The 23,382-nt window shown below is 60.3% G+C and overlaps 1 protein-coding gene across 1 annotated transcript; it reads right to left on the bottom strand.

The window, feature by feature from the left end:
* Positions 1–16,723: 16,723 nt before the first annotated feature.
* TMEM121 (transmembrane protein 121) lies at positions 16,724–20,236 on the bottom strand. The gene is made up of 2 exons (XM_039462890.2): positions 20,166–20,236; positions 16,724–18,172 (listed from the first exon to the last, which is right to left on the bottom strand). The coding sequence occupies exon 2, from the start codon at positions 18,054–18,056 to the stop codon at positions 17,100–17,102; it is 957 nt and encodes a 318-aa protein (XP_039318824.1). The 5' UTR covers positions 18,057–18,172; positions 20,166–20,236; the 3' UTR covers positions 16,724–17,099.
* Between the last annotated feature and the right edge of the window lie 3,146 nt (positions 20,237–23,382).

The raw sequence follows: 23,382 nt of genomic DNA, 5'->3' as shown, positions 1-23,382 counted from the left end.
CAGCGGCAGTGCCATGTTAACTGCTATAGCTTCTAAGTGTTCTTCTAAAACTGAGAGTAAAAAGTCCACCTCACGCAGGTGGTCCTCGTGTGACCCAGCCCCGAAGGGACCTGCAGAGGGAAGGTCCAGAGGCGGCCCCGGGGCTGCCACGAACCCGGCCCCTCCACGCGCGTCCCTGTCCCGGGAGCCGCCCCTCTGCCCCCCAGGCCCCTTCCTGGCGCCCCAGTTGCTCCACCGCCTGCACTTCTCCCCTCCTGCCCCGTGGAACCCCCACCCTGGGCTGCCTGGGCCTGCCTGGCTGGCCGTGGGGGATCCCCTGGCTCCGCGTCCCAAAAACCCATCTCAGCGTCCAGGGCCGGGCGCACCCAGACGTTTCACCCACGGGTCCCTGGGAGGACCCAGGCACCGCCCACCCGACCCCGGCCGGGAACCGATCCCGCTGCTGCCGCCGCTGAGGCTCTGCCGCCCCCGTGTGGCCGACAGCAGCAACGCACGTCGCGACCGCGGGGCGCTTCCCGGACCCGAATCCCCCCGGGGAGCGGGGTAGGGAGGTAGGGGGGCAGGGGCAGGCGTGACCTTGGGCCGGACCCCGGCTCTGCCTGGGGCTTGGGGCTGGGGCCCTGTCCATATCCAGCACTGCGATCCCCTCCGGACCCCCCCCTCTGCAGCGGAGGTGGCCGTGGCGTCGTTGAACAGGCGTCAGCTTGCGGGGCCTCTGAGGTCTGTGATCGCAGCCTCCGCCAAAGCCCTGCACTCCCAGGGCGTGGGGACGCTGAGTCCTGGGGACCTCAGGGGCTGCAGGTGGGGGCGCTGGGGGCGCTGACCTGGGCTCCTCTGTAGGGCCCAGCGACCCCTCTCCCCAACTTCTGCCCGCGGCAGAACTCCCTGACCCTGGTTAGGACCCGCTTCCTCCTAGCGTGGCCCAGTGACCCCGCGGAAGCCCCGGACCGCGGCCTGACCAGGAGCGGGCTCGCGCCTGGGGCCTGCTGTCTTCACAGTGGTCGCGAGTGTGGGCGGGGGACTGTCTCGGGGGGTGCACGAGCTGCGGACATCAGCCTCCGGCCACCGTCCGTGGAGGGCAAGGGACGGGGCTCCGGAGCAGACGGTCCTCCCCTGGGGTTGCCCTTGGCGGACGGGCGTGGGGCTGGGGCTGTGCCCAGCAGTGGCGGGTGAGAGAAGCCCCCTGAGCAAGGAGGACCCATCCAGGCCCAGCCCCCAGTGGTTCCAGAGCCCCAGAGGGGAGGAAGGCTCTGCGTGCTCAGTGTCAGCCCCTACACGGGGAGGGACCGCAGAGACCGCGGCAAGGAAAGGAAGGCCCCGGCCCAACCTCGGGATCTGGGCGCTGGCAGGACAGGCCAGGCTCAGCCTGGGGGCCGGTCTGGACCCTGTCGGGGCTGGGGTCGCCCTGACAGGTCTGCGTCTGTGGCCACAGCCCCTCAACCCAGCAGGAACCCCGGAGCCAGTCTCGGGACCCCCGTGGCCGCCTCATGCCACCGCAGTTCTGCTGCTGAGGGGTCTGGGGGTCCCTGCACCTGCCTGGTCCCCCCAGCCCTGCGGGCTCCCAGGCAGGTGCGCTCTGCTGTCCACTCACGCCGGCCGGGTGGGGCCTGTGGAGCTCGGAGCAAGCCGCAGAGACATGCCCAGATCAGGACCCCAGGAAGCCGGTTCACAAATCAGAAAAGTCCTAGAGAAGCTGGAAAAAGAAATCACCCAAAGAAAATCAAAACGTCGCGTTATCAGACAGAATACGCGCTGTGTGCTGAAGACTTATGGAAGTGATTGTAAACTTATGGAAGCAATTCAAATACTACTGCAAATGAGAAAGCATTTTGAAATTACCTGAGAGTTTTACAAACAACTTCTAGAACTGAAAACCCTAATGGGTGAGGCTAACAGAAAAATGGATGGGACACGCCGCGCAGAGGACACGCAGGAGGGGCGCTGGGAACACGGAAGACAGCGCGGGAGGCTCACCAAACCCGGGAAGCGGGACGGAGGCTTGGCAAGGGCTTCTTCTGTCCACGGGAGAAACAGAGTAGGGGGGGTGGGGGGTGGCTGGGAAATTTCCAAAATTGCTGAACAACAGGACGCGTCAGGATCAAGAAGGCCAAGTCCCAAGCAGGATAAAAACACGCTCCACGTCCACACTTTGACACTCGCCCATGGAGCTACCAACACCGCGGCTCACACCTATAATCCCAGCACTTTGGGAAGCCGAGGCAGGCAGATCACCTGAGGTCAGGAGTTCGAGACCAGCCTGGCCAACATGATGAAACCCCGCCTTTGCTAAAATACAAAAATTAGCCGGGCCTGGTGGTGGCGTACCCTGTAGTCGCAGCTACTTGGGAGGCTGAGGCAGGGGACTAGCTTGAATCCAGGAGATGGAGGTTGCAGTGAGCCGCAATGGTGCCATTACACTCCAGCCTGGCGATAGAGCAAGCCTCCTTCTCAAAAAGAAAAAAAAAAAAAAAAAAAAAGCATCCAAAAGGAAAGGCAGTGAAAGGCACGGACCGGGAAGGGGCAGGCGCGGCGCTCAGGTGTGCGCGCGGCCACAGCCACCCCAGAGCCGGACTCGGGAGCCCCCCGGCGGCCGTCCCGCGCCACTGCACGTTCTCATAGGAGCGTCTCAAGAAGCCCGGAGGAAACAGGATGCCAGGAGCAGCCTCCGAACATCTACTCACATCTACCGGCCGTTGACACCAGAAGCCACCCTCAAGACCAGGGCAAGCGGTGACACTTTCACACAAAGGGCACAGGAACTTAACTCCTGCACGCTGGCTGCTGGCGCCTCCTAAGAATGTGTTTAGAAATGTTAAATAAAAACTTATTCCATGATAGTTGGTCGTTGGCAGGCGTGATTCAGGACCAGCGCGGCAGGAGCAAGAACCACGCATGGCCACAGGGGAGAGAGATGGGGCTCAGCTCCTGACACAACATGGGCTGGTGGGGATTGCCAGCCGGGAGCTGAGTAAACTCGAAGGACGGGCATTACTAAGAGAAAATACTGGGGGGAAGGAGGGGTCCGGCTAAACTGGCCCAATAGGATTTTTGCTGAAGACAGACCAGGAGGCGATCAGACCTTGGAGATGGTGGAAGATGAGGAACCCAGGATCAAAAGTAATCAGAGGTCAAGGGTGGGTCTTTAAACTGACTTAGCCGCGTCTTTTTTGGGGGGACAGAGTTTTGCTCTTGTCACCCAGGCTGGAGTGCAGTGGTGTAATCTCCGCTCACCGCAACCTCTGCCTCCCCGGTTCAAGCGATTCTCCTACATCAGCCTCCCGAGTGGCTGAGATTACAGCTGTGTGCCAATTTTTGCATTTTTAGTAGAGACACGGTTTCTTCGTGTTGGTCAGGTTGGTCTCGAACTCCAGACCTCCGGCGATCCACCTGCCTCAGCCTCCCAAAGTGCTGGGATTACAGGCGTGAGCCACTGCGTCTGGTTCCTTCTTTTCAAATATTCTTACATTTTCCCCGTTTTTCTTACATTTTAATGTCACTGTGACGAGGTACGGTTCACCTTCTGGAATTCTGTGTCTTTCACCTCCAGCGCTTGAAAGCCCCTCTCACCTTTTTCTTCGGCTCCGTCCTCCCGGCCGCTTCTCTGCGCACAGTCCCTGTCCTCCTCCTTCCTGCGTCCCGCTGCTTCGCCCGGGTTCCTTCCCCTCGCGGCCGCTGTGCAGCTAGTTCTCAGCGGCGGCGTCTCCCAGCGTCTCTCGTTCACCGCATTTTTGTCGTTGTTTTGACGCCGGACGTTCCCGCTGAGTCTCTGTGCTCCCTGCTGTGCCTTCTGTGGCTAGTCTCTTCCCTTCATCTTTGGTTCTGTGCCCGAGGCTCTCATTCTTGCGCCGCGCGCGGGTCGCGCGGTGGAGGGCGCCATCGTCCTTCAAGGCGCGGTTCTCTCCAGGCTCCCGTCGCTCTGGCCCGGGAGGGCCTCGGTGCCTCGGCCTTGTGGCGTGGCCTGGGGAAGGGCTGAGGCCCAGCCGGGACCGGGCGGGTCCTGGCGAGCTCGGGGAGGGGAAGAGGGAGCTGCGGGGTCTCCGCCCCCCGCCCGGCGGAGACCTTCCGATTTCTTGCCTGACCCCCGCGCCGCCTCCGGCCTGCCTCCCCTTCCAGGCTCCACCGGGACAGGGCGGACAGGCGAGGGAAAGGACCGCGGGGCGAGCTCCAGTGGGGTCTTCCAAGGAAGGACTCTCTGCAAAGGCCTGGAGGTGGCAGCGGGAGGCGGGAACCCCGAGGGTCCGTGGGGGAACCGGCGCCTTGGCGCCAGAGTTCCGCAGCCGGGACCCAGCCAAGCGAGGTCCCGGCACAAACAGAAGCCGTTTGGGTCCAGCCGCCTCCGCAGGGTCAACGGTCGTGTGAAGTCGTCAGAAGCAAAATGGAGTCAAAATGAGAAGAAAAAGAAATCTGACAGAGCTGAAAGGAGAGTGGCGGGAAAGAGTCGGGAAAGGAGAGGCAAAGGCGCAGCCGGACGGAGCCGGACGGACGGAGCCGGACGGAGCCGGACGGACGGAGCCGGACGGAGCCTGACTGACGGACGGAGCCTGATGGAGCCTGACTGAGCCTGACTGACGGAGCCTGAGAGACGAAGCCTGACGGAGCCTGACTGTTGGAACCTGACGGAGCCTGACGGAGCCTGACTGAGGGACGGAGCCTGACGGAGCCTGATGAAGCCTGATGGAGCCTGACTGACGGAGCCTGACTGAGGGACGGAGCCTGACGGAGCCTGATGGAGCCGGACTGACGGACGGAGCCTGACGGAGCCTGACAGAGCCTGACTGAGGGTCGGAGCCTGAGAGAGCCTGACTGACGGAGCCTGACTGACGGAACCTGACGGAGCCTGACGGACGGAGCCTGAGAGACGAAGCCTGACGGAGCCTGACTGAGGGACGGAGCTTGACGGAGCCTGATGGAGCCGGACTGACGGAACCTGACGGAGCCTGACGGACGGAGCCTGACTGACTGATGGAACCTGACGGACAGAGCCTGACCGAGCCTGACTGGCGGAGCCTGACTGAGGGACGGAGCCTGACGGAGCCTGACTAGCGGAGCCTGACTGGCGGAGCCTGACGGAGCCTGACGGAGCCTGACGGAGCCTGACTGAGGGACGGAGCCTGACTGACGGAGCCTGACGGAGCCTGACTGGTGGAGACTGACTGACGGAGCCTGACTGAGGGACAGAGCCTGACGGAGCCTGACTGGTGGAGACTGACTGACAGAGCCTGACTGACGGACGGAGCCTGACGGAGCCTGACGGAGCCTGACGGAGCCTGAGTGGCAGAGCCTGACTGAGGGACAGAGCCTGACGGAGCCTGACTAGCGAAGCCTGATGGAGCCGGAATGACGCAGCCTGACGGGGCCTGACTGGTGGAGACTGACTGACGGAGCCTGACTGACGGAGCCTGACTGGTGGAGACTGACTGACGGAGCCTGACTGATGGACGGAGCCTGACTGAGGGACGGAGCCTGACTGAGCCTGACTGGTGGAGACTGACTGACGGAGCCTGACTGAGGGACAGAGCCTGACGGAGCCTGATGGAGCCTGACTGAGGGACGGAGCCTGACTGAGCCCGACTGACAGAGCCCCAGAGCTGCGCTGCCCACTGATTCCCAGCTCCTCCCCACAAGGTTGCCAAGACAGGTGGGTCACAAGGTCAGGAGATCAAGACCACCCTGGCCAACATGGTGAAAGCACCCACAGGGTGCCAGTGGCAGAGGCCTGGCTGCCCACCCCCCAAGTGTCACCAAGAAAGGGTCAGTAGTGAGAACAGAAAGCAGGGAGATGGTTCCTGAGGGTTCCCTCCGCCTCCCCAGGGCCTCCTCCCCAGTTTGCAGCCCTCACCCCACAGTGGGGCAAGACAGCATCCAGCCTGCTCAGGGCTCTGCAGCTCCACGCGTTTGCCCCCGAAATCTATATGGCTTCCTATGCATGCAGGTTCTCCAGGGTGATTTCTTTTTTTACTTTTTTGAGAGTACTGGAGTACAGTGGTGCAATCATAGCTCATTGCAGCCTTGGCCTCCTGGGCTCAAGAGATCCTCTCACCTCAGCCTCACAAGTAGCTGAGACTACAGGTGCACACCACTATGGCCTGCTAAGTTTTTTAATTTTTTGTAGCGACAGGGTATTGCCATGCTGCCCAGACTGGATTGGAACTCCTGGGCAGCTCAAGGGATCCTCGTGGCTCAAGGGATCCTCCCATCTCACTCAGCCTCCCAAAATGCTAGAATTACAGGGATGAGCCACACCACCCCTGGCCCAGAGTTGATTTTTTTTTTTTTTTTTTTAGATGGAGTCTCACTCTTGTCACCCAGGCTGGAGTGCAGTGGTGTGATCTCAGCTCACTGCAACCTCCAACTCCTGGATTCAAACAATTCTCCTGCCTCAGCCTCCCGAGTAGCTGGGACTACAGGCATGTGCCACCATGCCCAGCTAATTTTTGAGACGGAGTTTCACCATGTTGGCCAGGCTGGTCTCGAACTCCTGACCTCAGGTGACCCACCCACCTTGGCTTCCCAAAGTGCTGGGATTAAAGCTGTGAGCCACTGCATCCGGCCTAGAGTTGATTTTTTATTAACTTTCTTTGCTCCTGGCAGGACTGAAAGCACTCATGTTCTGTTTCTCAAGCTGGGCTGTGTGTGCGTTCATGTATAGACATCATTTTACATAGATTATTTCTATATTATGTATCATAAAGTTTTAATAGAAAAAAGTATTATAAAATCACCTAAAAACTAAGGACACCTTAACTTACATGAAAGTTGATCATCTGGGCCAGTTCTGAAGCTGTCACAATTCAGATATGCCAGAAACTGGATCCAGTAAGCACCATCAGCTGCCCCAGACCCACTCAGCCTAGCATGGGAAAAGCAGAGAATTTCCAAGTGTGAAGTGTGCCTGTGCAGAACTGCTTCATCTTGGATAAATACGTTTAAGTTCTTTGGGAGGTTTGGGAGGGGGGTGGTTGAGACAGGGTCTTGCTTTGTTGCCCAGGGTGGAGTGCAGAGGCACCATCTCTGCTCTCTGCAGCCTTGACCTCCTGGGCTCAGGCGATCCTCCTGACTCAGCCTCCTGAGCAGCTAGGACCACGGACACACACCACCACCCCTGGCTAATTTTTAAAATTTTTTGTAGAGATGAGGTCTCACTATGTTGCCCAGGCTGGTCTCAAACTCCTGGGCTCAAGCGATCCTCCTGCCTCAGCTTCCCAAAGTGCTGGGATTGCAGGCGTGAGCCACAGCACCCAGCTCTTGGAAATATTTTGTAAGTCACGGTTATGTTTGTAATGTGTTGATAGCAGAGACCAAGTCAGCGTCCCTCATTCCTGAACACGAGCAGGATAGAGTCCCAACCTTCTGCAGCAAATGTCACTGTGAGGCTGGGCTCTGGACAACAGTGTGAGTGACATAAGCTGGAGACCTTCAACCAGACCAGGCTGTCAGGGCCTCGGCCCAAGAGTGACCCAGGACAAGCCAGGGTGAGTCTGTGATGACACAGAAGTGACATGGAGGTGACTTGTGAGATTATACAGGTGAGGTGGGAGGTGACACAGAGATGATGCGAGAGGTGATATGGAGGTGACGAGGTGACACATGAGATGATGCAGGTGAGGTGAGAGGTGACACAGGTGATGTGGAAGGTGACAGAGGTGATATGGAAGTGGCAGGGAGGTGACATGGAGGTGGTATGGAGGTGACATGAGAGGTGACATGCGAGATGATGCAGGTGAGGTGGGAGGTGACACAGAGGTGATGCGGGAGCTGACACACAGATGATGCGGAAGGTGACACGGACTCACTGGCCAGGCCCTCCTCGCTACCGAGGCAGGCAGAGGCAAGGGAGCAGATGAGTGTTCAGTGAGCAGAATCCAGCTCGGGTTTTTGTCGGGAGCATCAGCCCAGCCTGGAGCTGGGGCAGGCTCAGCTTTTGTCCCGGCAGGGCCCTGTGGGGTTGGGGTCGGGACCCCACTATCAGGACCCCGTCTCACCGCCGGTCTCGGCGGCTCCCTCCTCGCAGGAACCCAGACCCGGACTCGGGAGCCACCTTGTGGCCCTCTGGCGACACTGCAGGCTCCACCAGCTCCAAGGTCCAGAGACTCCCGCCTGCCCCAGCCAGGTGGGGTTCTCAAGGAGGTGAGCTTTGTAGGCAGTCCAACCTGCCAGAAATATGTGTGCCCCCGCCTACAGGACAGCCTTGCCCATGGCCCAGTCCCAGCATAACATCACTTGGTGAGGCCTACCCTGCTGGGTGGGGTTTCTCCATGTGTCCCTGCCCCAACCTCCCTGCATCACGCTCCACCCAGTGCACCTGTGTGATACCTATGTCCCTGCAGGTGTGGAGCCTCTTGTCCTAGGAGGCATCACAGAGACACCCCGGAGGGGCGGGGCTCACTCAGGTGCACCGCATGGGTGCAGGTTTCAGAAGGGAGACCAGCGCACCTGCCGTGTGGGTCCTGCAGTGAACACAGACTCCCGGCGCTGTGGACTTGGCATCACACCTGCTGTGTGGGTCCTGTGGTGAGCTTTTTCCCGGCGCTGTGGACTTAGCATCCCGTGCACAGCCCCACCCGCCTCACCATCCCTCCAGGACCACCAGCCCCTTCTGTACAACTTCCCACGGCAGCCTGGGAAGAGTTCACTGCAGCTCTCAGGGAAAGCGCCCCTGGTGGGTGCTCATGAGGCCAGGAGGAAGGCTTCCTCAAGGCTCACGCACTTTGCTGCTTGTTTCCGATGATCACAGTAAGCTTATTTCATAAACAATAAGTAAAACTGAGTCAGTCACCTTGAGTCACCTTGAGCCGGGTGAGTGCCGTGGGCCAGCAGGGCTGCAGGGCAGTGGGGGTGCAGCCTGAGAATGCGCAGGTCCCGGGGCCTACTCGTCTCTCCAGCTCTGCTCCACTGTTGTACCAGGGGCCTCATCAGGCCCATGTCTGCCTCCTTCTTGAATAGCCCAGAGAATTCATCTCCACAGCCTTCTACAGCAGCTTCCCATGCCAGGGGGCCAGATGGGAGCTGCAGACCAGCGCTGTCTCCTGGGACACTGACACAGATGCCAAGTTTACTACTGTTGGGGCAGCCCCCGTTGCTGTGGGTGGTTCAGGGGCTGGCATCAGAACATGCTGGGCAGCTTGACGTTCGGCTATGCCAGGGACCTAGGTCTCAAGCAGCAGCTCTTCTCCGATGCCATTCTGAGCTTTGCTCTGCCTGGGGCCGTGGGCCTCTTCTGTTTGATGGTTGTCTCCCTCATCCTCTTCACTACGTGAGGCCCCGTGGGGGTCACCTACCTATCCCTGCCGCCTGTCCCCACTCCACACCATTCCTGGTGCTGGAGTGTGCTAAGCTTTACCATTAAACACAACGTTTCTCTTAAAAAAAAATGAGTAGAGCCGGGCGCGGTGGCTCAAGCCTGTAATCCCAGCACTTTGGAAGGCTGAGGCGGGTGGATCACGAGGTCAAGAGATCGAGACCATCCTGGTCAACATGGTTAAACCCCGTCTCTACTAAAAATACCAAAAAAAATTAGCTGGGCATGGTGGCACATGCCTGTAATCCCAGCTACTCAGGAGGCTGAGGCAGGAGAATTGCCTGAGCCCAGGAGGCGGAGGTTGTGGTGAGCCGAGATCGCGCCATTGCGCTCCAACCTGGGTAACAAGAGCGAAACTCCGTCTCAAAAAAAAAAAAAAAAAAAAAAAAATGAGTAGAAAATCTCCCCCACATAAATTTGACCTCGAGGACATGAACCCTGGGTGGTGCACATCCACATCAAATTTTGCCAGTTGGTGGCTTCTGTTGTTGAGAGTTTTCTTTCTCGGCCATTATGACTATCAAGAGTGACTCTGCTTTGTAAACTTTTGCAGCATTACATTTTGTCCAGAGGACTTGTCAGTAGCAGGTGTGAGTGAGGAGGTGGACCCTGGGGCTCTCATGCCGCTGGGGAGGATGCAGCTTTGGGCGGATGCTTGGGAGAAGAACACTGAAAAATCCAGTAAAGTTACCAAGGAGAGCAACACAGCACGGCTCCCCTTTTTCACAGCAAAAGAACCTCACCTGGGCATGTAGCAGACAAAGGCAGGTCCCTTTTCCTGGCTCAGGGCCCTGGCATGTCTAAGTTCTGGGCAGCAGGGTGTAGGTAGGTGCCTTATGACAGTTCTGGGACCCATCCCAAAGAGACCCCAAAAGCATCCCCCGGCCGGGCGCGGTGGCTCAAGCCTGTAATCCCAGCACTTTGGGAGGCCGAGGCGGGTGGATCACGAGGTCAAGAGATCGAGACCATCCTGGTCAACATGGTGAAACCCCATCTCTACTAAAAATACTAAAAATTAGCTAGGCATGGTGGCGTGTGCCTGTAATCCCAGCTACTCAGGAGGCTGAGGCAGGAGAATTGCCTGAACCCAGGAGGCGGAGGTTGCGGTGAGCCGAGATCGTGCCATTGCACTCCAGCCTGGGCAACAAGAGCGAAACTCCATCTCAAAAAAAAAAAAGCATCCCCCGTCAACCTCCTCTGCCCTGTCTGTGCTGCAGCTGAGACCTGATGGCACAGCCTTACCTGTGAGCAAGACTCACACCCAGGACCCAGGGAGCACAGGTAGAAGGGTCCTGGGTCCTGGCAGCTGGACCACCTGCCCAGACTCGCCCAGGAGGGGAATGAATGTCTACACTGACAAGCACCACCATCATCCTAGCCTGGGCTATGGTTTGAGTCTCCCCTCCAGAATTCACGTGGGAAGTCACATGAATTTAATGCCACTGTGGCAGTATTAACAGGTGGGGGGCCAGGCGCTCTAGCTCACACCTGAAATCCCAGCACTTTGGGAGGCCGAAGCAGGTAGTTCACGAGGTCAGGAAATCAAGACCATTCTGGCCAACATGGTGAAAACCCATCTCCGCTAAAAATACAAAAAGTAGCTGAGTATGGTGGTGCTTGCCTGTAGTCCCAGCTACTCAGGAGGCTGAGGCAGGAGAATCACTTGAACCTGGGAGGCAGAAATTGGGGAGCTGAGATCACGCCATTGCACTCCAGGCTGGTGACAGAGCAAGACTTTGTCTCAAAAAACAAACAAAAAAAGAGGTGGGGATGTTAAGAGGTGATGAGGCCAGGCAGGTTCCACCCTCATGGAGGTGTTAACATCCTTATCTTGGGGTGGTTTCTAGCTGCACAGTGGGCGGTGAGGGCAGCAAGCTGGGCGCTCTCTGTCCCTCACCCTCTCTTGCCCCTGCACCTTCCACTATGAGCTGGTGCAGCACGAAGGCCCTCGCCCGGGCCAGCACCTTGATCTTGGACTTCCCGGCCTCCAGAACTGTGATAAATAAATGCCTTTTCTTTGTAAATTAATTCCCCATCCTGTGGTATTGTTACTGCCACACAAAATGGACAGCCTGCTATATTGCGGATTATGTTTCAACAGATGTTTTGAGGGGACACAAACATTCAAAGCACAGCAGTCACCGTGGGTTTTCTCTCGGGGACAGTGCAATGTTAACACATCTCCCTCGGCAGCTGCACCAGCCCCGAGAGGACGGAGTCCATTCCACATCAGCCACAGAGTGAGGAGAGGCAGCATGGTCCTGGGGAACTCTGGGGCCCCGTCCCAATGCACGCTGGCAGGGGGCACGGGCAAGGGGCTGCCCTGTGTTGGCAACACTCCAACTCACATTCCCCTGTCTTGACCTCCCTCTGGCACCCAGGCCCCTTCCTCCTCCTGCCCCCATCTGCCTCCTTCTGGTGTCCCCCCCTCACCTGCCCACTGTCTTTTCTACCCTCTCCTCACTCAACCTCTTGACCCTCAGCGCCCTTGGCCCTCATGCCCAGTGCAGGCTGAGCCCCAAGAACAGAGGCCTCCCTGACATCCTCTGACTTAGGGGGAGTGTTTTCCCTCCATCTTTCTCTGGTTAAACGGCAGTTGTCTTGTGTTTACAGCAAATGAAGCCAGTGTTTCTGCCAGGGTGGGACTGTGGCTTTGCAGCCTCCGCCCCTGCCAGCCCAAGCCACCGTTCCTCACTGGCAGTGATTCTCCTGGCTTTTCCCTCTGCAGTTACCAATTAGTGCATCTCCGTCACTTTACTGCATAAAACAAATCAGGTATGTTTGACTTTCTTATTGCTTAAGATAAGTGAGTTCAATTTTGCTAAATTGGGTTTTTATTATGAGGCTGTTTTCCTATAGAAAATGTGAGTATGCTCTAGAAGGAAGATGAAGGGTCAGAAGTTCGAGTACTTTTTATCTTTTTGGGTGACTGATCCTGCGTCTGGAGTGTGATTAGACTCTCATAAGCAGGTGGAGGTGGATCTGACCCAGCTCCCAGCCCTACTGTTCCGGGAGCTGGAGCGGGGCACGTTCCCACTTTCTGCAGTAAAGGAGAGTGGCTGGGGCTTTGGCCAGCGCGGCCCTGGGTGAGCTGAGCTGCAGAACTTCCCTAGGACTCAGGAGCTGCCAGGCTGTGCTGCTGGAATCACCTAGGAAGAGAATTGCTGACACGTGCTGGAGGCTGGGTTGCTGGCATGCAGGCTAAACTAGACGCTGCTCTGTGTGGGGGGTTAAATATGTGCTGGCGTTATATAGAAAGGAACTGATCACGATGATGGCTCTTATGTGATCAAAGGCAATTTGCAAGTTCCCAGCTTTTGCAGAATGTGAACCTGGGCCAAGTTGCAGAGTAATTTTGATGTCACGTTGGGGCCTCCTGGGTAATGGCAGAGGGATGGTGGGCTCCTGTCAGCTGCGCGTGCTGTATCACCAGGCACTCCCATTACCCCCATGGGATTGTGGGCAAGAGGAGCCACAACTGAAGCTCATGCTGAGAAACAAAGCCCTTTGTCTCAGACTCAGGAGTCTCGAGTCTTCTGCTGCATCTATGGTACCACAGACTCACCTGTGGGTGGGCAGCCAGTCATACCCACTTCTCCTGCCAGCGGAAGTGTACAGTTTGTCATGGAATAAGCTCTGGACCACAGGACCTGAGCAGACACATTCTGGGAGCTTCCAAGAAGGGTTTTCCTCCCAAAGAGAGGGAGGCACCCAAGGAGGAGCCGTGCCTCCTTCCCTCACACGGATGCTGTTTTGAAACAATGTGATGCTCACCACTGGTGTGGCCCCATCACCAACCCACCCAGATGGCAAAAAAAGACAGGCCACGCCTGGGCCCTCCATGACCAGGTGACCCCCAAGGGCTTGCCTCAAACTTCCACAGAGTGGCCTGACGATGTTTTCGCAGCTACACTCTGTCAGGTCCTTGACACTTCCGTTCATCTAGGGGAGCCCACTGGGCTGCGGCTTTCTTGGCACAGCTTTGGCAGCACCTGAATTCCTGGTGGTGGTGGCGTTACGGTGGGCATGCATATTGTTATGGCCAGGTCAGGCCCCCCGGCCTCAAGTGTGTCAAGGCAAGGAGCACACACGGGGGTTTTGGTGAGCATCTCAGACAAGGCAGAGCCCTGTCATCTGGAAGTGGGGTGTCCCTTTCCACGAGCTCAAGCTGGGAGAATGGCACACCCCACTCCAGATCGGCAGCACAGGCTGCTGCATATCCAGAGACAGGGTGGTCTTCTCTGCCCCTTCATGGACTCTCCTGTCCTCAGAGGGCTAAGGGGAGGACCAGGCAGGTGGCTTCTGGCCCTGCTGGGGAGGCAGGGGCTGCAAGGCGGGGAGGCCTCTGGTGGTGTAGAGGCAGGCCAGGCCACAAGAGGGAGCACAGAGCCTGCAGACAGCCTGTTTCCCGGACAGGACCTCCACTGCCCAACTTCTCTCCCCCACACCCGTGCCTCCCTTCCCAGCTGAACCATGCTGGTGCACCCAGCTGCATCTCCATCCACACTGGTCGGCATCCTGGCCCCACCTCTTCCCCCTGAGCTGCCCACTTCTCCCCTGGGCCCTTTGGGCTCCCTTTGCTGGTGAGCTGCCCACCGCAGCCCTCTCAGGTACCAACACACTCAGCTCTCCACCTCTCGGCTGCTGCACCTGCAGGCCTCCATTGGGTCCAAATCCCAAGTCCACCCCAAGCCCATCTGAGGAGGCTGTCCTGCTCCTCCCAGGCCCTAACCTCCCACAGTGTGGCTGTCCCCAGGTGTCTCTGCCTGGGTTGGGCACCAGGCCCCAGCACAGTGCCAGCAGGTAGTGGACATTCATCAGGATTCACATACTGACCAGGAATCAGTGAAGGGACAAGGGGGCCGGCTGGCTTCTCTGCCGAATCTGGCCATTGCAGGACACCTCAGGAAACTTGAGAAGGGCAGGCTGGAGTGCAGCCAGGTCCCCATCCTGTTCCAGGGGACATCCCAGAAGCCAGAAACCTCAGGCCACAAGCCTGGCAAAGGCCCACTGGTTCCCAGTCCTGCCATGGCCAGAGCCATGGCTGTTCCTCATCATGGAAACTGAGTGCCAGGCGTGGGCCTGGGCAAGGGTGGCGCTTGGCGTCTGCTCCAATGCCCTCAGAGTCAGTCATAAGGGCCAATGGGCCATTGAACCACATCGGAGCTGGTGGACCCAGATCCCTGGCCCCACTGGAGGCAGAAGACAGCCAGGACTTGGATGTTCACTGTCAGGGATGTGGGAGCAGACGTAGGGGGCACTGGCCTGTGCCAAGGAGCACGGAAATCAGGGGCCACCCCTGAACAGGCCAGGAGGAGTGGGGTGTGTGCAGGGCAGGGTGCCTGGTGGGGGTCTTCAAGCCCCAGGACCTTCCCTGCCCTGAGAGTAGCTAAACCAGGGGAGTAGCAGAGCCAGGGGAGTAGCTAAGCCAGGGGACTAGCTAGGCCAGGGGAGTAGCTAAGCTAGGGGAGCAGCTAAACCAGGAGAGTAGCTGCACCAGTGGAGTAGCTTTGCCCGGGGAGTAGCTGAGCCAGGGGAGTAGCTGAGCCAGGGGGTAGCTAAACCAGGGAAGTAGCTAAACCAGGGGAGTGGCTGAGCCAGGGGAGTAGCTATGCCAGGAGAGTAGCTGAGCCAGGGGAGTAGCTGAGCCAGGGGCGTAGCTAAGCCAGGGGAGTAGCTAAACCGGGGCGGCCATCCCACCTCTGACTAGGGGACATGGGCTTTCACGGGCCAACCTGGGCCTACCACCTCCCAGACCGTAGCCAGCAGGGAAGAGACCATGGGCCTTCAGGAAGGGTCGGAGCAAGATGTCAGGAGCCCTGAGCCCCTCAGCCCCACTAGCCCAGGGCCAGCTGCCCATCTGTTCCCATGGGATTTGCTGCGGGTGCCAGAGCCAAGAGGGCTGAGGACTGGTCTTCACCCAGGAGACCCTTAAGACACAATAGGGCCGGCACTGGCTTTGGCCGGAGGACATAAGCTACAGCCCGGACATACAGAATGAAGCTTGCTCCTTACCCACAGCCCCCCACTCCAGACCACACTCTCCCAAGAAGGCCCAGGGACCCCCACCACCCACCGCAAATCCCACGGCCCCTCTTCTTTCTCCATGCCACACCTGGGGCCTTTCCAGGGCTGCTCCTTGCCCCTCCCCAGCCTCAGCCGCATGACCCGACCCCCAATCCCCACCCCCCAGACTCACCCCCACCCCTGACCCCCTGACCCTGCAGAGTCTTCACTTCCCAACATGATCATTAGTGGTCTTGGCACAGCCCAGAACTGGGCACCTCAGGCCTCCTACCCAGGCCAGTTCCCGGTGCCCGCACAGAGGGGGCTGCTGGAAGCATGGCCAGAGGCGGGCCGAGGCACAGGTTTGAAGGTGGGCAGAGCACCGACCTCCTCTGACCTGGGCAGGGAGGTGGTCCCCGTGCACCTGAAGACAGTGGTACCGAGGCCAGCTGCCTGGAAGGCAGGCAATTCTCAAAGGCCAGGCCCCAGGTGGCATCGAGCTGGAGGACGAGGACTGTGTGGGGCTGGGGCCACCACCAGCCACGCCCTTAATGGCTGCAGTTGCTGGGAGGGGTGCGTGGGGAGGACCTGCTTGAGCAGCCAGCTCCACTCCCCATGCATGCGGCCAGGATGGCAAAACCTGCCGCCTGTGGGCCCTGGAGATGCAGAGGTCCAGGCAGTGAACCATGCCAGGAGAGATGTGTGTGGTCATCACACACAGGAGAGATGTGAGGATGCCAGGAGAGATGTGTGTGGTCATCACCCGTTCCTAGGGCGGGCGTCCTCACACAACCCTTTCAGCGGCCTCACAGAGGCCCCTCCTCCCCAGATGCTACGGACCTTCCTGGGCTGCGTGGGTCCCCAGGGTCACATCACAGGTGCAGGGGCCCCGGGGAAGGCTGGTAAGAGACTTCTTGCAGATGGCCTTCCGGACCGGTACCTGGGCCTGGGGCTACCAGCTCCCCAGTGCTGGGGCAAGTCCAGGATGGTGGGGTGGGCGAGGCTCCGTGCTGTTCCTGTGGCTGCGACCTGGGGCTGCCACATCAACTTAGGAGCCCACGAGGAAGGTGGGTTCCACAGTGGGGGGGAACCAGGGATGTGGGGACACCGGCACTGAGATTGGGAGGAAGCAGGGACCAGGACACCCATGGGGCTGAGGGAAGATGGGGGTCTAGGTATCCCAGAAAAAGAAGTGGAACACTGAGGCTGGGGAGGAGGAGCTGGCCCTGAAACAGAATGGCGTGACCCCCAGGAGCTCCTCAGGCCCCAGGGGGAGGGGAGCGGCCCAGGCCCACCAGCATCCCGCACTCGGACGCCAGCATCTCCCCCGCCCTCCATACAGCCCTCCTGGCTCCTGGCCTCCCAGCCTGGCTGGTAAAGCCAGGGACACAGGAACAGGCGAAGCAGTGCGGCCTTGGATACAAAACTGTAAATAGAGTCTTTAAAATGACAGAGGCCTCCTTGGCCCCAAACTCCGAGCCAGAGGCCCCCACTGCTGGAGCAGCTGTCCGCCCACACTGCCCTCCCTTCCAACCCAGGCGGCCCAGCAGGCAGGGACCGGGCCCCTCTGCTCTGCTCCCGCCCAGGCCTTCCAAACGGCCGCACCGGCTGGGGCGGGCTGGTGAAGTGGGGGCTGAGGATTCGCGGTCCGAGGGATTCCTGAGATGAAGAAGTAGCCGCGGGACCCCAGGCACCGGCAGCACCTGCCCCTAGGGGAGCCCGCCCCAACCCCATCCCATGCAAACCGCGCGCCCCGAGCCAGCCAGGTGTCTCCGTGCCCCAGGGGCGGGCCCTGTCACGTGTCCAGGGGGTCACGCGTGGGCGAGGACCCGTGGGGGCGCCCAGGCGGGCCGTGCAGCGGCGGAGGCGGTGGCACTGAGTTGCGCTGCGGGGGTGGGGGCTGCAGCTCCAGCGCCAGCGCGGGCGGCGGGAAGTCGCGCACCTGCCGGCGGTACTCCAGGAAGGTGCAGGCCTTGGTGGCGAGTGCCACCACGTTTTTGCCGACGAAGATGGCCGAGACGCGGCTGTCGCGGAACAGCGCCATGTTGGCGGCGCGCGCCAGCACGGCCACCACGTTGACTGTGGCGAGGCTGAGCACCGGGTAGAGCATCATCTTCTGCGGCGCGATGTGCTCGCCCTGCATGCTGACCTCGCTGAGCGCCACGCACGGCAGCACCAGCAGCAGCATGTAGCAGTAGAAGAAGGTGAGGCCCTCGGCCCACAGCGGCAGCCCGGAGCGCGGCGGCTCCCACAGGCTGGCCTGCATGTCCAGCAGGTCCAGCAGGTCCAGCGCCACCCAAAACAGGCGGCCGCGCAGGTCCTCGCGCTTGCGGAAGGTGCGCACGTACTCCATGCGGTCCAGCGCCACGAGCAGCAGGAACAGGCCGGGCACACACACCGACAGCAGCAGCGTCAGCGCCTTGCGCGCCACAGGGTCCGCCGCACCGCGCCGCGCCGCCTTGTAGTTCTGGAAGATGAAGTAGAGCTTGATCTCCAGCACGAAGATGTAAAGGAACCACAGGATCATGGCGTAGCCGCGCTTGGCCGTGCGCACCTCGGCGCCCACCCACACGGCCACGTAGCGCAGCACCAGCAAGAAGCACACGTCGCCCACCAGCACGATGATGCACACGCCGATCTTGCGCGGGCCCTGGTTCTGCTCCACCAGGTACGCGTCCATGACGGCCATGCTGCCCATGATCACCAGCGTGGTCAGGCACACGTGGCGCCGGTCCGGGGGCGGCAGCACCATGGTCGGCCGCCGGGCCCCGGCCTGGGCGCGCGCGGCCCCCACGCCAGGCGGGACGAGGCCCTGCGGCGGCGCTCAGCCGGCCGGCATGGCGTGGCGCGGCCTGGCGAGCTCGGAACCTGGGGAGACCGGAGGAGACAGGGTCAGGGTGAGGGCTCGGCTGCTGCCCCCTGCCCCCACCCCGTGCCTCCCACCCGCGGGGCCAGAGGCAGCGCGCACGCCTTCGCCCATGCGCGAACCGGCAGCCGCGAACCGCAGCGAGGCCTCTAGGGGGCGCTGCTGCCTCGCCAGAGCACCCGGGCCTCGTTCCCGCCGCCAGAAAGGAAACGGAACGGACGCGTTTTCTGCCCGCCGCGCGCGTTCCCGAGTCCGGGGCTGGGGGGTGGGTTGTCCCTCCTGGCTCCGGCGGCCCAGACCCCACGCACGCGCTGCTGGCCCCGAGCCGTTCCCGCGGAGTTTCGGGCGTCCCTCTCCCCGCCGCCACCGCACTGGGCCGGGAGGCGGGCCTGCCCCTCCGCTCCCGGAGTGCCCAAGGAGGCCCCGGCCCCTCCCCAGCTTTCTGATCTGGGACCAAGAGTCACCCAGGTCCGGATGCATCCGTCCCACAAGCCTCTCCGAGCCTCCCCGCCCCTGCCTGGCAGCCCCCACGCCCCTCCTCCCTGCGCGGGCCGGCTCTGTCCACCCTCCGGGGCGCGTGACCACCGCCTGCCCTGCTCCCCAAGGCTCCGCATGCCCCTGGCGAGGCGTGTCCCCCACCCTCTGCCCCGGCACAGCCACCCTGCTTTGCTCCTGTGGCCGGGGCGCTGCCTCTGGCTGCCCTGGAGTCTCGGGAAGCCCGTCCGCCAAGGCCCGTCGGGCTCCCACGGCCTCGGCACCTCTGTCCCACACCTGGCACTGGGTCATGGCCGTGCCGTCGGATTCCCACACCGGACTGTGCGTCCCCACAGCTGGGCCTGTGCACACCTGGGTGACGATAGAGGCCCGCACGCCCTCACCCGCCCCACAGTCACTGGCAGGCTCACTCCCCGCCCGCCCCCCTCCACACGCCCCAGGCCTGGGGCTCCGTTTACTGCCCTGTCTAGACAAAGGCATAAAATTTAATGTCCCCGTGACGGTCGGGAGCTCGGACTGCCCTGGTGACACCGCAACCCACACGGATCCAGGAAGGCGTTGAACTCTGCACTGCCGCCCCCTGCCCCCACCAGCACTCACCGCCCAGGATCCCCACAGCCACACACAGGACCCCCGACCCTTCGGAGCTCTTAAGGGTCTCGCAGAAAGTGCCTTGGGGGTCCTCAGCCCACGCCCCTGCCTCCTGGGTTCCCCGCGCTCCGGGTCCCACCGGGACACTCACGTCCACTGGGTCGACACGTCTGACCCAGGAAGCCTTCTCTGGGCCCATTCCAGGCCCACCGGGGCCTCCCCTAACTGCAGCCGCAACCTGAGAATTTCCTCCCTCCGCGCTCAGCCGGGCCAAATAAATAGCGGAGGAGCCGCGGCGCCGCTCACCCTTTCCGGCCGTGCCTTCGGCCCCTCCACTCTGCGGCTGCTGGATCCTCAGCCACTTGGCAGACGCGGGCCAAGGGCCGAGGGGCTCTGCGCCGGCGAAGGGAGGCGGACTCCAGCCCCTAGGGGAGCCCCTGCACGGGGAAGCCAGAGCCCGGCTGGGCCACCCCTCCCTCAGGACCTGGCCCCAGGCCCACCTGTCCTGGGTCTGCTGGGCCCCGGCCGAGGCCCCCTCCTCCCCCCCACGCCCCGCGGCTCAGACCTGGCACAGCCTCTGAGGCCTCCAGGCCCGTCACTGCCCGCGCCCCCTAAGGACCCCCGCCCCAGAACCACCCCCTCGGAGCCCCGGGAAGGAGGGGCGGGGAGGGGGCCGCTGCGCTCCCGCCGCGGGCCGGTGCAGAGCTTGGGCCGCTCCCAGCAAGCTGCGTCTCCGTTTGTCCCCACGAAGCTTCCCCACGCAGGGCCGGTCCCGGCCACCCCGCCGGCCCCAGGCCTCACCCCGGCAGCCTCGGCCCCCGCCCCGCAGCCCCCACGCCCGGAGGTGCAGGGTCGCCCAGGCCCGCCGCGCGCCCATCCAGTCCCGCCCGCGCCCGCGCCCGCGCCTACCCCGCCGCCCGCAGATGCTGCGCCGCTCCCGGGCCCGCCCGCCGAGCCTCTGCCGCCACCGCCCGGGCCGCGCCGGCTCCTCCCGCCGCGCCCCTCCCGCGCCCGCGCGGCACCGCCCCCGGCCCAGAGGCCCCGCCCCGCCCCCTCGGCCCGTGAGCCCCGCGGGACCTGGGGGTCTGGGAGCGCGGGGGTCCCGGCGCCCCGCCCCCTCCGCAGCGCCGGTTGCCACGGCGACAGCACTGCGCGGCGGCGCGCGGGGCAGGTGGCTCTGAGGAGCAGGGCGCCCTCGTGCACCCCCGGGGGGCTCGGGGTCCCGTCTCCACACTCCTCACCCACCGCCCGGAGTCGCCGGGTCCGCTCAGTGCCCGCCGCGCTCTGAAACTCCGCTGCAGCCCCCTGGAGACAGACTCCGGCCGACCCCGAGAGCGACCCGACTCCGCCGGACGGGTGCCCGCCGGCCCGGGAGCTGGCAGGGACGTAGGCGCAGGGTTGGCCGGGCCGGCGGGGCCCTCCGTGCTGCCCTCTGTCCTCTCTGGGGAGAAATCCAGCCTTCTCGGGTTTCTTCTCAGGACAGAGGAAAGGAATGATGAGCGGCCCCCATCTTCCGCAGCCCATCAAGGAGGAAGCTAGGGTTTGGGGACTTCGGCGTCATTCTGTCACTGAGGGGACACCCACTGAGCCCCCCGCCCACATCCCGTCCATCTCTGGGGCAGAGGCTGTCCCGCATGAGCCAGAGGAAAGCCCCATCTGCCTGCCTGTCCTCCTCCCAGAACTACTCTCTTCCCTCTGACAGAGGAGGAGACTGAGGGTCAGAGAGGTAAAGGGACACCAGATTTGGGGGAAAAGTCAGAATTTGAAGCACCCCTCAACTGTTAGTGAACTTTCAGATTCACTTCCTGTATCCCCGGCCTGGACTCAACTCAGCCTGAAAGCCAGAAGTGAACAGAGAGCTCTAGAAGTCCCCTAGTCCCGGCACAGGGGACAGCAAAGAAAAAGGTCGCTTACGCTCACAGGGAGTGGGACAGCGCCCCAGGGGAGGTCAGGGTTCCGGAGAACAGGGGTTTTTTTTTTTTGTTTTGGGGGGGTTTTTATAGTGTTTTTTTTTGTTTGTTTGTTTGTTTTTTGAGACGGAGTTTCGCTCTTGTTACCCAGGCTGGAGTGCAATGGCGCGATCTCGGCTCACCGCAACCTCCGCCTCCTGGGTTCAGGCAATTCTCCTGCCTCAGCCTCCCGAGTAGCTGGGATTACAGGCGTGCGCCACCATGCCCAGCTAATTTTTGTATTTTGAGTAGAGACGGGGTTTCACCATGTTGACCAGGATGGTCTCGATCTCTTGACCTCGTGATCCACCCGCCTCGGCCTCCCAAAGTGCTGGGATTACAGGCTTGAGCCACCGCGCCCGGCCTATAGTGTTTTTATTTTACTCTTCTCCATTCTCTGGTGCCCCAGCCCCTAGGTATTCCATCAAAGCCATGACCAAGACATGGGCTTGACAAGCACCTAAAACACTGAGGGACAAGAACCTTCCTTTCCAGCCCCAGGAGATGTGGTCCACCGGGCCAGGAGAGACGGTGGACAGGGAGAAGCATTAGAAAGCAACCCAAGAAGCCGCGCAAGCCGTGCATGTACAAGTCTGACCCTCACTCACATCCCAAAGACTAAGAACTGAACAAAAGGACAGGGCACTGCCCACTTCCCACACTGGACACAGAGGACAGATCTGAGTCCTACTGCAAAGGCTTTGGAAACAAAACTGATGTGGAAGGCAGGACCCGCAGGAGTCTGTTTGAACTTGTGGCCTGAAACCAACTAGGTTCATTGCGGGATGAAACAAAATATCAACATTCTCAATGGGATTTGAAGAAGACCAGACTCATAACATAATGTCTAAATGTGCAGGATACGATCTAACATTACTCTGCATGTGAAGAACCAGGAAACCCAACCTGCAAGACAGAAGGCAGTAACAGCCACCAATGCCAAGATGACACCAAACCCTCAACTAAGTAACAGCAAAACACACACACACAAATACCACAACCAAATGGAGGCCAGCCCAGGAAGGCAAGGCTAGTTCAACCTGTGAAAATGAATCAATGTGATCTACCATGTTAGTAGATCAATTCAAATAAAGCATTTGACAGAATCCAACAGTCATCCATGATAAACACTCCCAGCAAACTAGAAAGCAAAGGGAACATGCCTAGTCTCATAAAGAGAATCTGCAAAAAGCAACAAAAACAACAGGCCAGGCATGGTGGCTCACCCCTGTAATCTCAACACTTTGGGAGGCCAGGAGTTCAAGACCAGCCTGGGAAACAGAGAGAGACTCCATATCTGTGATTTTTAATTTAAAAAAAAAAAACAAACACAAAAAAAAAAACAGCCAGGTGCTGTGGCTCATGCCTACAATACCAGAATCTGGGGAGGCCAAGGTGGGTGGATTGCTTGAGCTTGAGTTCAAGATCAGCCTGGGAAACATGGTGAAACCCTGTCTACAAAAAAGACAAAACAGTCTGGCCGGGTGTGGTGGCTCATTCTGTAATCCCAACACTTTGAGAGGCCAAGGTGGGCAGATCACCTGAGCTCAGGAGTTTGACATCAGCCTGGGCAACATGGTGAAACACCATCTCTAGCAGTCCGTAGTGACACATGCCTGTAATTCCAGCTACTCAGGAGGCTGAGGCATGAGAATTGCTGAGAACCTGGAAGGCAGAGTTTACAGTGAACTGAGATTGCACCACTGCGCTCCAGCCTAGGCAACAGAGCAAGACCCTGTCTAAAAAAAAAAAAAAAAAACAACACTCTGGATAATAATGAAGGACTAAATGCCAAGCCCTAGCCAATGCAATAAAACCAGAAAAATAAAAGGCATACAGATTAGAAAGGAAGAAATAAAAATACCCCTATCCATAAATAACATAAAGTCTATATAGAGGCCAGGTGCAGTGGCTCAAGCCTGTAATCCCAGCACTTTGGGAGGCCGAGGCGGGTGGATCATGAGGTCAAGAGATCAAGACCATCCTGGTCAACATGGTGAAACCCCGTCTCTACTAAAAATACAAAAAATCAGCTGGGCATGGTGACACATGCCTGTAATCCCAGCTGCTTGGGAGGCTGAGGCAGGAGAATTGCCTGAACCCAGGAGGCAGAGGTTGCGGTGAGCCGAGATTGCGCCATTGCACTCCAGCCTGGGTAACAAGAGCGAAACTCCATC

The sequence above is a fragment of the Saimiri boliviensis genome, chromosome 2, assembly GCF_048565385.1.
Source record: "Saimiri boliviensis isolate mSaiBol1 chromosome 2, mSaiBol1.pri, whole genome shotgun sequence".
In the NCBI taxonomy this organism is placed as follows: Eukaryota; Metazoa; Chordata; class Mammalia; order Primates; family Cebidae; genus Saimiri; species Saimiri boliviensis.
Note: the sequence above shows the minus strand (reverse complement) of the source record. Positions and strands in the feature narration are given on the sequence as shown.

Bases quoted from the DNA above. Each gene is read 5' to 3' on its own strand.
- TMEM121 (XM_039462890.2), bottom strand. From the start codon at position 18,056: ATGGTGCTGCCGCCCCCGGACCGGCGCCACGTGTGCCTGACCACGCTG.